Source organism: Phragmites australis, chromosome 15 (genome assembly GCF_958298935.1).
Source record: "Phragmites australis chromosome 15, lpPhrAust1.1, whole genome shotgun sequence".
Lineage (NCBI taxonomy): Eukaryota > Viridiplantae > Streptophyta > Magnoliopsida > Poales > Poaceae > Phragmites > Phragmites australis.
In genome coordinates this window covers 21,286,223-21,303,016 of record NC_084935.1, presented here as the reverse complement: position 1 = coordinate 21,303,016, position 16,794 = coordinate 21,286,223, and the positions used below count along the sequence as shown (strand labels likewise).

The 16,794-nt window shown below is 42.0% G+C and overlaps 1 protein-coding gene across 1 annotated transcript; it reads left to right on the top strand.

Moving 5' to 3' along the window:
* The first annotated feature begins 632 nt into the window (after positions 1–632).
* On the top strand, positions 633–15,449 carry LOC133893125 (IAA-amino acid hydrolase ILR1-like 9). The gene is given in 6 exon segments (XM_062334087.1): positions 633–971; positions 14,170–14,292; positions 14,522–14,647; positions 14,649–14,840; positions 14,940–15,068; positions 15,160–15,449. Coding segments are annotated over 6 exon segments (1,104 nt in total). The 3' UTR covers positions 15,355–15,449.
* Positions 15,450–16,794: the final 1,345 nt, after the last annotated feature.

Genomic DNA, 16,794 nt, shown 5'->3' with positions numbered 1-16,794 from the left:
CAACATCTGATCATCTACCTAACTGCACTAGGCCTGAGAACGCCAACCTTGCCGCTAAACAGCCCAAGGTCGGACCCAAGATGCCCAAACCAAAAAACACGAGGAAGAACAACTCCCCAATGATGCCTCCAAAGAGGCAATGACATCAAAGACGCCGCCGTCGTCCATCCAAAATAATTGAAATAGGTTTTCACGTAGGAGCCTCCAGAGAATGCAGGAAGCACTGAAACACTGCCTCTTATATAATACTTTTACTAACTCGATGGTCACCGCAACACCATTCTAAATTGAACTTTGATCACAAAATTTCTCTTATATAATACTTTTACTAACTACGAAATCATGACCATACAAATGATTATTGAAATACAAAATCCAACGGTATTAATTTCTGCAACAGTAAACCGATATAGTCACCTAGTTGTTGACAAACTCAAAAGTTATAAACTTCAAATTTTGATGTTGAACAAACGAACCATTGGATTTGAACAAACGAACGGCTACTGTGATTCACAAGCACCGTGAAATCTCTTTCATTTTTTACTTTGGGCATGGTTTTCGGAAAAGGAAAAAAAAAACTCGGCCGTTTGACTTCGCCACCCTAAACCGCCTCCGACTGATCTCCTTCGACCATGGCCGCCGCCTCTACTCTCCTCCTAGCATTACTATTCTGCTTCCACCTCTCGCTCGCCTCGCCGGCGGCGCCCTTCGCTGGAGAACTCCTTGGCGAGGCGCGCGAGCCGGGGTTCGCCACGTGGCTGCGCGGCGTGCGGCGGCGCATCCACCAGCGGCCCGAGCTGGCCTTCCAGGAGCACTGCACAAGCGAGCTCGTGCGCGCCGACCTTGACGCGATCGGCGTTCCGTACGCCTGGCCCGTCGCGCGGACCGGTGTCGTGGCGACCATCGTGGGCGGCGGCAGCGGTAGGCCCGTCGTCGCGCTCCGGGCGGACATGGACGCGCTCCCCGTGCAGGTACGTACGTTTCTTGGTTCTGATCTCGCCGAGGGGAGGATCTAGTCGAGTGGCGGCGGTGCCGATTGGACTGCCAGGATAATCTCATCTTGTTGTGTGCAGAACGAAGGGCTTGGCTATCTCTGGCTATTTTGGTTCTTGTTGGGATCTGATACCCAGGAGCAGTTCATTTCTTACTGTTTTTGAGAACTTTTGGATCTTCGGCGTCCTGATTCTGAAATGTACAGATTGGCTCGAGTCTGTCAAATGATCTGTGCAAGATGATGCACCAGTTTCATGAATCAGCATAGGTTGGTTCATGGAGAAGAAGCACATGATTTAATGAATTCTGTAAGTAAGAATGCATGTTAGTTTTGGGGGAGGATGTAATCCGAGGTTAAGTGCTTGTTTGGGAGCAAGGGCGACCCAGGAAAGGGTACCCAGCAAAGGAAACCCCTTGGGGGGATTTTGAGGGCACTTGAGAACCCCTCATTTCTCTGGGTTTATTCCCTGCCTCTGTTTGGAAGCTAGGGGACAAAAACCTGAGGAAAAAAAAAGCTTGAATAAATCAGAAAAAATCGAGGGAAACAAAGAAAAATTGCATAACATGAGAAGTTCAGTGCAAGATCACTAAAAATTCAGAAACCTTCACCAATATTACAAGATCATCCATAATTTAAATTATGATTCTCTCCATCCATAAAAAATTCGAGAAAATAGTAGCTAAAATCTGCACTACTATCGGATTAGGCTCCACCAACATAGTTAATTAAAATATCATCTCTTACATCCAGTCAAGCAAATATATGTCATGCACACATCAACACATCACATATTATTCAAGTCTTGTTCATAGGCAGTTCAGACGTTAGCTCATCATAGATTTTTCACGTAACATTATAGCGCATCACACATCAGCATATCACATATGTGTGATATGGGTGCCGCAACTCCTTGACACCTGAAATCACAAGGGAATAAGTAAGACAAAAATCTCTGCAAGAAGCACACACAAAGTGGTTGCAGTAGCATGATCACACAAACAACCAAAAATCATGTGTAAACTTATGTTGGTACTTTGCATCTAACAATAAAGCAGCTTTGATCGATGTTGGTGCCGTATATACAATTGTTTATAGGAGAAGGTGGCAGCACATGGACTATCGTTGTACAATGAGCTCAAAATCTGTATCTATTCTTAGTACTCAGCTATTTAACTATTTTTTTCCCAGTTTCAAATGAGGGCATTCAGCAATGTTGGACAGGAATTGAATAGACACCTTCAGTATCAGTTCACTCCCCGCTCTCATTGTTAACTAGCTTGTATAAATTAACAGACTTGGTTCAAAAAAGATTATGTCAACATTGAGTAGTCGTTGAGGAATAGCTGTCAAATAAAATTCTTACAGAAAGGAAGTGTTGATGGTCATAAATCATAGTTTATACTAGAGGTAAAGTAGGCAATCAGATTATTCAGAAATTGACAGGAACATACCCATGGATTTATTTAGAAATTGAAAGGAACACCAGCTGTGACGCCTGTTGCTTGGCGAAATCACTACACCACGGCACCAAATCAGTGACTCCAAATCTGTCGCTAAAAGCCCCACCAGCAACTTAACATTAGTCGGTAAAAAGTATTCCGACCGATATTTTCGTTGTTTAAAGCCCGGTCAGGAAAAGTATTGCCGACCGACACATTTTTGCCGACCAATAGTTTGATGGTGTTATGAAAGATACACCAACTAACAGATTTTTTCCGACCGACGGATCTTTCCCGACCGACACATGTTTACCGACTGATGGTTCGATGCACATTATTTTATTAGCGATGGAATGTCCAACGCCAAGAATTCAAACATGTGAAAAAATCAAACCAATTGCAGACATCTTATCAGTCGGTAATTAGTATTGTACATATACAATGATCAGAATAATGTGCAATTATAGGTCACCACAAGAATCTCACATACATTTTTCACCAAAACATCATGGTTCCAGTACAATATAGAACTAGAGAGTCCACAAGTCATGCATTCACTAATACAATGTATATTCATCGATCACCTCGACACGATCACATATATTTTCAACCAAAAGCTCATATTACACAGTTAAGATTCAGCTACAAATATACTAGAGTGATCCAACATATATACATACTTGCTCAAAAGACAAAATGAAACATTTTCAACCAAAAGCTCCCATTTTACATTGACACCTCACAGTCCAAAAGCCAAGAACCATGCATTTAGTAGTAGTTTGCCCTGTTGAGCTCAAAAGTGGTAGTTAGCACTGTCTAGCACTGCCTAAAAATGTACCATAGAATCAGTTGCACATTATTCTGACACCACCAGTTAAAGATAGAGAAAAGGGGCATTGATCAATTGTTCTATTGATGGTTAGAAAAACAAAGTTAAATTTAAGAGAAGCTAAAGATAAAATTGATGGAAACAGTAAGCAAACATTCCCCTCAAAAAACATTAAGCAAACATACATTGAAATACGCATACAGAATCAGAACTATACAAACATAACACAGTTTAAAAGAATTCATCAGTCTATTTGTCAAAAACAAATTTGGCAATTAAGGGCACCCATTCAGGCAAAAAAAAAGAACTAAAAGGAATACGCATGTTTGGTTGCTATGTATCAAAAACAAAAATATTCCAATACGAAGACCATACTATATCATGGGAAACATACTTGAACCTAGCCGATAAAAGTTTCTTAAACTGCAAATAGATTCTGGAACAAATAGCATCAGAATGCATAGAAACAATAATTCTGGAGATAATTCAAAGGTACTGGGTATTTATGCTAATTTGCAAGTACAGTATATGTCATCCACAATTCTAGCTTTTATGCACCCAAGCCACATCAAACCAGTAAAAAGTTTTGCATGTGTAACATTCCTCTGACAAGCTAAACAAGATATACATGTAAACCATATCAGACCTTCAAAGGCCCCCTAAATTTACCCAAAAAAGGACCATCTTATTATAAAAACTGCATTTCAAAATAATTAAGCATCACATGAAAATACCAGAACCACAATAATGATATGATCAAGTTACAAAGGAACTTCCGCTATTAAATTTTAACTGGAAAGGAAGAAAAAATCAGCTATGGAAGGTAATAATCAAGAACAAGGGGAAAAAAATGAAGTCACAACTTAGTTGGATAGTTCTATGGATGCACTTAGTTTTAAATCATAAAAAGAAATTACAAATTAATCCAGCTATGAAGCACTTGCTGAATTTATCACAAAGCTATGATCACAGAGCTACTTAAATCAAGGTCTCTTGTTTTCACAGCATGGTCACGATATAGTTCAATGTGCAGCATGATGCTCTGGCTACTTGATGCATGCTGGTAAATCATGTGCTGGGGCAACGAAGATCATCTCGCTCCTTCTCAGATTATTGGAGTAGTTTTGCTTTTGCATCATCTAGATTCTGAAGATACATACAAGTCTCTAGAGTCTGACTGAATATTGCAGTAACTAGTGGTATGCCATAATAAACCAATTGGCAGCAAAACATAGCATTGAAATATCTAAAATTTTGATATGAACAGGGATCATTAGGTGAAAACAATTATCAAAAGGCACTCACCAGGTGTGATTATTTTTGCAGTACCGTGGTATGGATTTGATGCCTTCCTGGTCATCTTCATCTATCAAATTTTGTAGACGGTTTCAATAATCATGGTTACCAATTACAAATCAAAATAGAAATGAGGCAAATTGCAGTTTATTACTTTCTTGTATGGCCATGCAATCGACATCGATAGAGCATCAGCCATCATCTCCATATCAGCATATAGACGGGGCAACATTGCATCCCTTTTTAGCACAACATTCACAACTACTTCACAAAACTGGCGTTCAAGGGGCTGACCTCCCAGCACGGTGTTTGGATTAGTTGAGATAACAGTTGCTTTGGCCACAGGGAGATCAGATCGCAAAATAGCATATAGTATCACATCGTTTCCAACCTCATGCAAATGGTGCATTTAGGATAGTCTGATCAATACATATATGAACATGGAAATCAAAATAGGAAGTATATAGGAAAGATGAGAAGATTACAAGGTTTTCATTGTCACTGCAATGGGAATCATGATTCTTTGTAGTGGATGTAATGTTCCTCGCTGGTGCATGTTGGACAAACAAGCTCTCATCCTCATTGTCTGAGGCAGCATACCCCTCATCATCATGATCCTGATGATGTCCCTCATCTTCAAATTCTCCATTGTTTGTGTTCTACATTAAATATTTGACATGTAAGAGATTAGTAAGTAATCAGCTACTCCTGTGTATTTAAAGGAAAAGTTAGTGAAGTACTATACCACATGCTCTCGTGAATTAGAACCATGATGCGATGTGTTCTCCATCCTTTGATCCATACGGTCCATTCATGCCATTACTTGGCTCATTTGCAGTTCTAGAGCTGCTGCTCTCTGTTCAGCTTTTTGACGTGCTAGAATTTCCATTTGGAGCCTTGTTGGCGTGTAACACTTGACCCCCGGTGTGCCCACATTTTGTGGAGTTGGTCCTAGACCCAAACAACGGACACGTCCTCTTGGCTCCTTCTCTCCACAAGCATTTGCAAATAGGTCACCGTCCTGAATTATTTTATCCTTCAATTCTGGGCGAGCTACAACAACTTCTTGTATTTTGTTCTAAGGGATGGAATATGAATATTTACATATCAGCAAGTATTATTGCACAATACAAATGTTTGGTACCAAAAACTTACAATTATTGGTGCTGCCTGGCTTGAAGGAACACCATTTTTGTGTGTATGTGTTTTGATAAAGACCTCGTCTCTTCGAGGAGGGCGCCCTAGTGTACCACTCTAAAAGTAAAAAAAAATTGTTACTAATGAATCAGGCTTACAATAATGTACTGAAGTAGTGTTGATATTCCTCCATACCAGTTCATGTCCAGAATGAGCATAGCTCTTGCTGCCCGACGTATGTGTCAGCTTCAACTTTGCACGATTGGCTTTAGCAATTAATGTGCGAGCCTATGATATGAATGAGGAAAAAAATATTAGCCTATGAGGAATTGTCAAACAGCTAGTTGATGCCTCTCGACAAGTAATACAAGAAATCAAATTGCAATTAGATTGTATATTAGTTGGAAAATTAGTTGTTCCTTACTTCATGTTCAGGAGACCTCCAATAGTCAATGAGATATTTCCAATCATCATCGTTGACTCTTGTATCACACCTGCTTAGTAATTCGTCATCAGTTAATGTAGGATCAAAATACAACTCCTTTAAGGTTGACTTGTACTCCTTCCATTTTCTTGATGCTGTAGCAATAACCCAATTGAAGGCGGAATCGTCCAAATAATAAAATGTCTTATTTGTCAAGAAAAGGGAGCAAATCAGTCCATAGTTCGTGCAAATTCAGAACAGGAGCAGAAAAATAAATGAGGCACTAAAATACCTGCAAGTCAGTCCATAGTTCATACTTCTTTTCTGGATCAACAAGCCTCCAATCATCACATCCAAGTGGTAGCTTATTTCTCACCTGACACCCAACGACACTAGCAAACTGCTTAGAATTCTCTCCAACAGGTTGACCATAGTCATTGAGTTCAATTTTGAGTTTAGGCATATCAGGAGTCCTTGAAAATATGTTCTCCTTTCTAGTGATACCCCTTCCATTCCTCTTGTCTTGTATTCCATCATTAAGATTTGGAGCAGTTAATTCTACATATGAAACATGACATGACAAACATGAAACATCACCATAAATCATTTATGCTATAGACACATCTTATGAAAAGATTTAAAATACCTTCATTGGCACCTTCTTCACAGCCCTGTTCCTCCTGACTGTTTCTCTGTGGCCTTGGCCGCAAATTGGGACGTTCACGTGCAACATCACTTGCCTGTTGATTTTTCTGCAAGAAAGGTACATGTCACTGTCAAATAGATGATAATAGAGCTGGAAAAACATAAAATACTACAGTACTGCTTTTCTGAATTCACTACACCACTACAGTTCTAGTAAATAGATAACTATGCTTTGGCATTTCATGTGATATACCAATTGACAACTATGATGGCCAAATTAAATAAAAAATCTTCTATGAAATGGCCTCTAATTTTAGTAATTTTTTTTGACTATTTCAACTACTACAAAAACATATAAGACTAGGACCAAGAATATGCAAGAATTTCATATGTAACCTTTGCTTTTTTTGTTGGGTTGACGCTGCTGCACCGAAGTGTTCATACTTGGTATATCAAGAGCTTCCAGCCTTCTTTTGTTGGCAGCGATGTTTGCAAGCCTCTGTTGGTCATACTTGGCAGGCAGGCTATCATTACCGTTTCTTGCTGCGCTTGGCATTTTTCCTCCTGAAAAATGACATAAGGTTTAGTAACTTCTTGAAAAAGTGATAATATAAATAGATGGGCAAGAGTCTAGTAATCAGCTGTAAAGATATAACAGGAACACTATCGAAATAAAACTTACTTTCTAGGTTTTTTGCATCAACAATTATACCATCTATGTCTGTTCTAACACAAGGGACATCACTGGCAACAACATTTACAGTCACATTGGAATGGAGATCAGACAGTTCCACAAATGATTATTATTTAGGTTCTCATTCTCAACAATATCATCCATGTCATACATATCTCTTGGTTTTGATTGAACAACTGCAGACCACTCAGGTTCAATTGGATCTGGAACATAGTAGACTTTAGCTGCCTATGATGCTAAAATAAACGGCTCATCTAAATCCGCTCACCGGTGTTGAATAAGTGCTTGAAATTGACTGTGGTTACACCAAATTGATCAGTTTTGACCCATTTATCTTGTACACGGTTGTCAACCCAATCACACTTGAAAAGCACCACATATCCTTTGTGGTGATAATCCAGTTCAATAATTTCCTTTATAATACCATAATATGTCTTGTTTCCTGTTATGAAGCTATCTTTATTGCCCCTTTCAAAGCATGTTGTCTTCACAAGTAGAGCTACTCCACTACTTTGTACAGGCCTGCTCTCGTCATAGGACTGTGTATGGAAATTGAACCCATTTATTGTGTAGCTATTATACTTGTGTGCAATTAGCATTGGCCCTTTAGCTAAATTTTTTATCTCTTCTCGAGCTTCCTCGTAGCCTTCTTCTACATGCAACCATTCATGATGGATGCGACTGATATCTCGTTTATTTTGAATACCAATTGAGGAAAGATATTGAGAATGCTTGCTGCAAACGTCAATTGACCACATTAGAAAAAAATGGTAAAAAGGCATAATCAAGTTACAAAATGACATAGTTAGCTTACTTCAAGTAAGGTCCTATATTATCGTAGTTGAACAAGACATATCTATGAGCTTGAAGCCATGTTTTGTGGTCTAAATTCACAATGCACTTTCCTGCCAAACCTCGACCCATGCTGTTGAAGAAAGGTGTACTAACAATTTTTCCTTGCAGCCCTTCGTAATTTCTAACACACCGGTTAAGCCGAGTCTCAACTTGTACATACTGTGAACAAAGAGTGAGACTCTCATCAAACATGGAACCCTCCATAATTGACCCCTCCGGATGCTTTTTTGTACGAACATAGCCCTTACATCTCATCAAAAACCTATACATATATAAAGTAGTCACACTTATAAATTTATTTATAAGACTAGGTAAATTTTTTTTTCTAAGTTGCAATATGCCTAAGAAAATCACCTCTCAATAGCCTACATGCTGCGGAAATGGACGGGACCAGCCATTCTTGCTTGGGCAGGAAGATGAACCATTAAGTGTACCATAATATCTTAAAATGATGGGAGAAATATAATCTCAAGAAGGCTCAAGGTTTCAGCAATTTCAGCCTCTAGCTTTTGCATATCACTTATTCGAATAACAGGAGAGTACATTTTCTTGAAAAAAATAGCTTACACGAATCAATGTCGCACAGACTTTTTCAGGCAACAATCTTCTCACGGCAAGTGGAAGTATGTGCTGTAGAAGAATGTGGCTGTCATGACTCTTCAGCCCGATTATCTTTCTCTCCTTAACATGAATATTGTGTCGTATATCAGATGCATAATCATCAGGAAACTTTACTCCTTTTAGTATTTCACAAAATAATCTCTTTTGAGCAGGACTCAATGAGTATGGTGCTGGAGGTAAATAAAACTTGTCTTCTAATTCAACAGGATGAAGATCCCTTCTAATACCTAGAGCTTGAAGGTCTAAGAGAGAATTCAAATTATCCTTGGATTTTCTGTCAATGCCCATTAGTGTATTAACTATGTTATCACACACATTTTTCTCTATATGCATGACATCATAATTGTGTCGCAACATCAAGTCCTTCCAATATGGAAGCTTGAACCAAATAGACCTCCTTTTAAAAATGACCAATGGCCTAAGCTCGGAGATGGGTCCTTCCCAAAAACTGTATGCAGATTTTCTGTCCACTCTAAAATTTCCTCTCCGAAAAGCGGAGTAGGTGCAGGCCTAAGCTCGGTAGTACCACCAAATGCATTAGCATCAAACCGAAATGGATGGATTGTAGGTAAGAATCTACGATGTCCCATATAACAAGTCTTGCAGCCATTACTAAGTTGAATAGAGTCTGTATTTGAGTGACAATCAGGGCAAGCTGCTTCACCAGAGGTGATAGACCCTGAGACATAGCCTAGACCTGGGAAATCGGTGATGGTCCATAATATTGCTGCACGCAATTGAAAGTATTCACCCTTCGAAGCATCATAAGTTCTGAACCCATTAACAAATATATCTAACATATCATCAACAAGTGGTTTAAAATAGACATCCATATCACTGCCAGGAGCACGTCGACTAGGAATTAACAAAGAGAGGATGAAATTTGGTTGCTTCATACACATAAAAGGTGGAAAGTTATAAGGGATCAAAATACCAGGCCAAACACTATAGCTAACATTCATAGACCTGAATGGATTAAAACCATCTGTGGCAAAAGCAAGTCGAATATTGCGGCTATCTGCAGCAAACTCTAGATATTTATGGTCAAAATCTTTCCATAAAAGGAGAATCTGCAGGATGCCTGAGCAAACCATCTTTTGTCCGCCCTTTATCATGCCATCTTGTAAGACTTGCAGTTTTAGAGCATACAAACAACCTTTGGAGCCCTTTCTTTATTGGAAAATAGCGAAGAACTTTCTTAGGAACCTTATATACCCGTTTCCCATCTAGAGACTTCTTTTCTGATTTCCATCGTGAAGTCTTACATGTTGGACATGAATTATAATTAGCGTGCTTCTTCCAAAAGAGAACGCAATCATTTTCACATGCATGAATACTAACATACCCAAGTCCTATGGATTTCACTAATTTCTTTGCTTCATGGAAGGTTTTAGGTAGTGCAGAACCTTGAGGGAATGCATCATTAAGTAGATCTAGAAGCAGGTCAAAATTTCTATCAGTCCATCCTCCAAGGAGTTTGATATGAAGTAATCTAATTAGGAAACGCAGCTTGGAGTATTTTTGGCAACCAGGGTACAACTCTTGACTATTATCCTCTACGAACTTCTGAATGGCCATTAGTTCCTTACTAGGATGCTGAAATGAATGGTTGTCTTCCAAGTCCCCTTTATCATCTAGACCACATGCTAAGTCTCGAAGGAAATCAGAAATATCATCTTCTTCATTAGAGTCCTCACTAAACTCTGCATCATCAAGTTACCATGGTAGACAGAAGAGGAGCTAGCTTCTCCATATAAGTTCAATATTTTATACCCCTTTAGAATTCCATCACATATCAAATGTTCACGTACTTCACTTCCCTCTCTCCAAAAAGAATTAACACACTTCCTGCAGGGGCACAATATTTTGTTTCCTATCGCTGAGTTTCGAAATGCATAAGATAGGAAACAATTCCCCCCTTGTAAATAGCCCTTCGTGTGCCTACAAGCAATTTTTTATTAACACCATGTTGACTACAAATAGCACTTTTAGTAGCTTTCAAAAAAAATTATTGTACCTATCCTCAAGATCCATCCATGTCTTATCCATGTTGCACCTCTGTTAAATATCAAGTAGCTTTAACAATCAAATAAGCAAACATACTATAAACATATATTGGTTCTGCAAATAATCATAGTCTATACTGCCAAGCAAAAAAATAAGAGTCAAGATCACAAGCCAATTATCCCGTTCTTAATTTGGATAAAATACAGATATTCACCGGCTCCAAATAATTAGTTTCAAAAATTACCTAATAAATCCGCCAGCCCTCGATCAACACCAAGCCTTTAGCGAATCAGGCAATGCTAAGAACCATCTGCTTGAGGCTACCAAAGATTTCTCCAATCACACCGTTCTTGTTCAGGTAAAAGTAGGTCCTAACAGTACAAACAACACATCATCTTAATCTGAAAACAATAAGTATATGAGATTGATGGAAAAAAATGAAAAAATACTTGCTCCCTTACAAATTGCAAAGTTGTGATGGGCAGTTGAATCAAGTATCTCCTTTATAACTACATATCACAGTACAATATCAAAGCTACAGATTGAACAGAAGCTTCCGCTTTGTATTATATAACAAATTTTATATGTCAAATGAAAGCATAACTGCAGTCCTACGTTCACCAATCATGTTAAATAAATGATATTTCTTTGATCACAGTGCCAAGTGAACATAACTTTCCAGCACTACTCTACAGCCAATTCAGTACTGATTCTCTTCAAAAAAAATGGCAACTGATTCATACATTCACTCATAGTAAAAAAAATCCAGAGTAATTAAAACTATTATCTTCCATTTTGTTACTTCCTATCGGCACAGCTGAATATACCCGAGCCTAAACTATAATTAAACCCACTGAATATGCCCCTCTCTTTGAAGCTAGATGATGATTGTCTAAGCCGACTTATGCTACCACCAATTGCTCAAATGGTACTTCAAATTTCTGCTAGATACTTATACAATCTCATTTTCTCGTCTAAGCAATAGTCAGAAAAGCTAAACCGGAACAATAATTATAACAACTAAACTTCCACAAAACCAAATCCACCACTAATCAATCAGAGTTGCTCAAATCTGCTCAAATCACACCAAGAAATGATGGAAAAATAGCATCTTTACTAATCCACCGAACCAAATCCACCACTAATCAATCAGAGCACACACAGACCTAACCCTATCCGATTAAGGCTGGAAACAGGATCCAATCCTTCTGCTCGGTGCCGATGACGATTACCTTCTGTACCAAGAGTCGATGCAGTGTTCGTGGTTGTGCGATTCACGTGGAGGCGGTAGGATGCTGGGCGGCGGTAAGGAGTGAAGAGGGATGCGGCGTCGGCCCTGGCCAGGAAGCCAGGCGACGGCAGGCTGCTGGTCACGCGGGGAGCGAGGGTTGATGCGGCGTTAGCACCCTGGCCGGGAAGCAAGGCGGCGGCTGGTGGGGCATGCGGTGGCAGGCTGGTGAGGCGCGCAACGATGGGCTTGTGGTCGCAAGGGAACTACACTGCGATGCGCGCGCACGGCGTTGGCGTCCTGGCCTGGGAGCGAGGCGGCGACTGACCCGTGCGCGCGGTGGCGGCGAGCTGTTGGCTAGTGCGGTGGGAGGGCCGGAGGGATTGGGTGGGGAGCCGGCCGAGGAGGGGTTTTAGGAATGGGGAATTTTTTTGGCGGCCGGCGCGAGTCTTCTGTTTCGATGCGCGCCTAAAATTTTTGCCTCGCGCGGATGGCTTAGATTTGGCGACTGACACCATTTTTTTGACCAACGGAGCCTCTACATCTGAGGAATGTCTGACTAATAGTTTGACGCTGAATGTCAGACAATTGCTGACCGATAGTTTGTCAACTGTCACTTCGCCGCTTTGTTTTCCCGACCAACAGCTTATCGATGATCATCAAATTTTAGCGACTGATGTCTGACGTTAAAGCTGTACCGTGGTGTAGTGAATGGAGCTGCCGCATCCCCTGCTTCTGGTTGCTCTGGTCTTGCCGAGAAGCAGCGACTCTAGTAGGCCGTCATCTCCTTCTGCACCCAAAAAACATAATCAACAGGGCAAATCAATTCCCATCACGACATCATTAGTGCAAAGACAACCAAGAGAGTGAGACGAGCTTAGCTACCAGGCTTAGGAAGGTGTCCTGGACGTGTTGCGTTCACTAGTGCACGGAGACGCCAGCCGGCCGGCGAGACGGGGAGCTGAATTGGAGCTCGATCTCACCGAATCCGCCGCCATATCCGTTGATCTGGTGCTCGATCTCACCGACCCTGTTGCCTTCTCCATCGATCTTGTCGCCATCTCCATCGGTCTAGTGCTCGATCCCACTGTCGGTGATGAGGTGGAGAGGGGGTGATGGTGGAGGTGGTGATGGTGGCGGCGGTGGTGGAGGCTGAGGTGGAGAGGGCCAGCCGCAGAGGTGGTGACGGTGGCGGCGTTGACGCCGGCTGTGAGTTGAACGAGCGAGCGAGTCGCGTGACGGGGAGGAGTTCCCACCTGTGTAGGTGGGGTGTAAATTTCGCGTGGGAACGGCGTGGGTCGGGCCGCAAAAACCGATTAGCTGGGCCTCCAAACGCGCTTTCCACTTGGCCTGTGGATTATTCTCCCTCGTGGGCTCGCTCCCATGGAAAAAGGCTGGGATCCCGGGAGGTTTTGAGCCTTCCAAACATAGCCTAAATGTTATTGCATCGAATCATCCGTTTGGCAATTTGTTAACATGGACATGAGAAAGATAATAGAAGATTTAATTCATTTTCATCCGCTTGAAAATTTCTTGTCTAGCGGATTCCATTTAGTTTGTCTCTTGTTTGATGCTTGATGAATACATTTTCTTTATGTCATTATTCATTTGGATTGTTCTGTTATATATCAGATAGAGTAACAAACCCAAGCTAGACACAAGTAATTGCGTCAACTGGACAAGGTTATTTCATGGCTACTGTTTTGTCATCCAAATTATGTGAACAAATGAACATAAAAAGATTTGGTAGGGGAGCAACACAAATTCCAGAGTGCGAAACCAAAACGTTAATTTAGTGTGATGTGCAGAGCACTGAATACCAGGCCAACTAGGAAGCAAAGAAAAAAAATCACTTCGACCGTTCGGAGTGATCTCAGTTGGTGACATATTTTTCCATGTACCCTGTAATGCTAACAAAAACCCTATTAGGTTCTTAACTATCATTTGTGGAAACCTTACTACTTTAGATGTGCTTGTCTATTCTACTATTCCTTCGGCAGGAACTGGTAGATTGGGGACACAAGAGCCAGGAAAGCGGAAAAATGCATGCTTGTGGACATGATGCACACACAACAATGCTCCTAGGAGCTGCTAAGCTACTTCAAGATCGGAAGGGTGAATTGAAGCTATTAAGAAATTGAGATATGATGGATTTTAAAATGTTGTAGAACATCACCGGATTGTCCTATACTAGATATCAGGAATATAATATGTCAGTAACATAGCGCATATCGCATCAGTCATATTTTGGGAAGCTTAATCTGTCCAAGGTTTCGTTCTTTGTTTCTGGTGACTCACTAGAAAATTTATGCATTTCATGTTCATAATTTGCGGGGTTCTTGTTTTGTTCATAAGGGTACTGTAAAGCTTGTATTCCAGCCAGCAGAGGAGGGTCATGGCGGGGCCTATTACGTCTTACAAGAAGGCGCTCTTGATGACGTGTCAGCCATATTTGGCTTGCATGTTAACCCAACCCTTTCCAGTAAGTGTTGTTTCATCCAGGCCAGGACCCTTTGCTGCAACAGCTGCTCGATTCTTAGCAACTGTTAACGGAAAAGGTGCGCATGCTGCAAAACCCCATGAATCCATCGATCCTGTTGTAGCGGCATCGACTGCCATCCTCAGTCTTCAGCAAATTGTCGCCCGGGAAATCGATCCCCTCCAGGGTGCAGTAAGTGATCGGTTACAATCCTATGGTAGTATTTTGATTTATGGACGAATTATGTAGGGGTGCTGAAAAGAACGGTGCTTCCCTGCAATTGAAACTCAGGTGGTATCCATCACTTTTGTCAAGGGAGGAAAAGTTCACAATGCTATTTCAGAGAGCGTGACCTTTCGTGGCACCTTGAGGAGCATGAAAAATGAAGGTTTATCATATCTCATGAAGAGGATCAAAGAGGTACACACATCTTGAACCTGAACTGCTTATAGTTTGTACTGCTGTGTAGTGTACAGATAAGTGATAATACATCGTGACAATTCTTTGGAAGATTGTACAAGAGCAGTCAGCGGTACATCGCTGTACTGCCTCTGTGGACTTCATGGAGGGCAAGAAGAGGCCATATCCGGCCGTGATCAATGATGAAGGGATGTATGCTCATGCCAAGGCAGTGGCTGAGAGCTTGCTTGGGGAAGAGAACGTCAAAGTTGCTCCCCAGCTAGTGTGTGCGGAGGATTTTGGGTGAGCCGCCTTCCATGCTGCCGTGGCAACTGAATACTTGAAGAAACATGCATCAACATGACACTGAATAGAATTATTTGGTTTCTTTGGATAGTTCGGGCCTGGATTCTACAGCTAAGCTTTCACTGATGTGAGCTGAATTTTCTTTTGTTTGCTGCGCCTACTGCCTTGTGATGACCCGTAACCAATCTTATATAGTTGGTTCATCATGGAGGATGCAAAACGTACTGGTCAATTAAATGGAATCGCAGCAGAATGGGCTGTCATTTAATTCGTATTTATGTGATTGCGAGGGTGCAATAATGTAAATTTAACATTGTTTCTATCTATGAATCTTACAACAAGTCGCTGCTCACTGGCAGTGTGGCACGCATTTCTTGCACTCTTCAGTGTCTCCACGCGAAGTGTTCTACTGTACGGTTGTCTGCTTTGTCACTCCTACTTAAGCTGTTAAGCAAGTGAGCCGTGTCTCGTACGTGTCCGCTGTAGCATTCCGGGCTGTGAAAAAAAAATTGACAAAAAAATTGATAACTATGATAATCCTGTTTATCGGTGTGGCCTAGTAAATTTACATATGGGTCAAAAATTTTGGTAATTTTTGAAATTGGCGCCTTTGATTCTCGGGTCCAACTCGTGAGCAACAAAACGACGGCCCATAGGTCGCAGCCTACCAAACCGTCCCTTCCAACTCTTACTCATTTTCCCCAACTCCTCAGTCACAAGATGCAATGGCTCCCGGCACCACCACCAGCCTTGCTACGCTGTCATGCCTGCTGTGACCGTCATCATCGCCCTCCTCGGCACTCCGACGTGGATTCGCCTCCCCTCCAGCCGTCACTATCACATGTGCGTGGAATCAGGCTGCTGCGATAGTGCGGCATGGTCATGCGACTGCGAGCGTGCGGGTGGTGGAGCGGCCCGGGTGTGTGGGCAGTGGCGTGGCGCGGGCGTGCGTGCGTGCGGCAGGCGTGCGGGTTGCAGTGCGGCGCGAGCGAGCGGCAACAGGCACCGGCACCGGCACCGAGCGGAACCGAGTGTATGCACAAGGGATAGGGGCCGTCATGCCGTGCACTACATCTGCTCCTCGCCATGCGCAGGAGCTGCTTGTGTTCCACTCCGATGCAAATCCGCCTCCCCTCCGGCCGTCACTGTTGTGCGCGCATGGAGTCGGGCTGCTACGGCAGTGCAGCACAGTCGTGTGGCTACGGGCCTGCGGGCTGCAGAGCAGCGTGGGTGTGCTATTGGCGGGCATGCGGGCATGCAGCGAGCGGCAACGGGCACCGGCACCGAGTGGCACCGAGGGCACCCATAGGAGATAAAGGCTGCTGTGCCATGCTCTGCATTTGCTCCTTACTGTGCGTAGGAGCTGCTAATGTTGCTTCCACTCATGGCAACAGAAGGCAAGGACGATGATATGGGTGTGCGTTCTGTAGTGCATGCTATT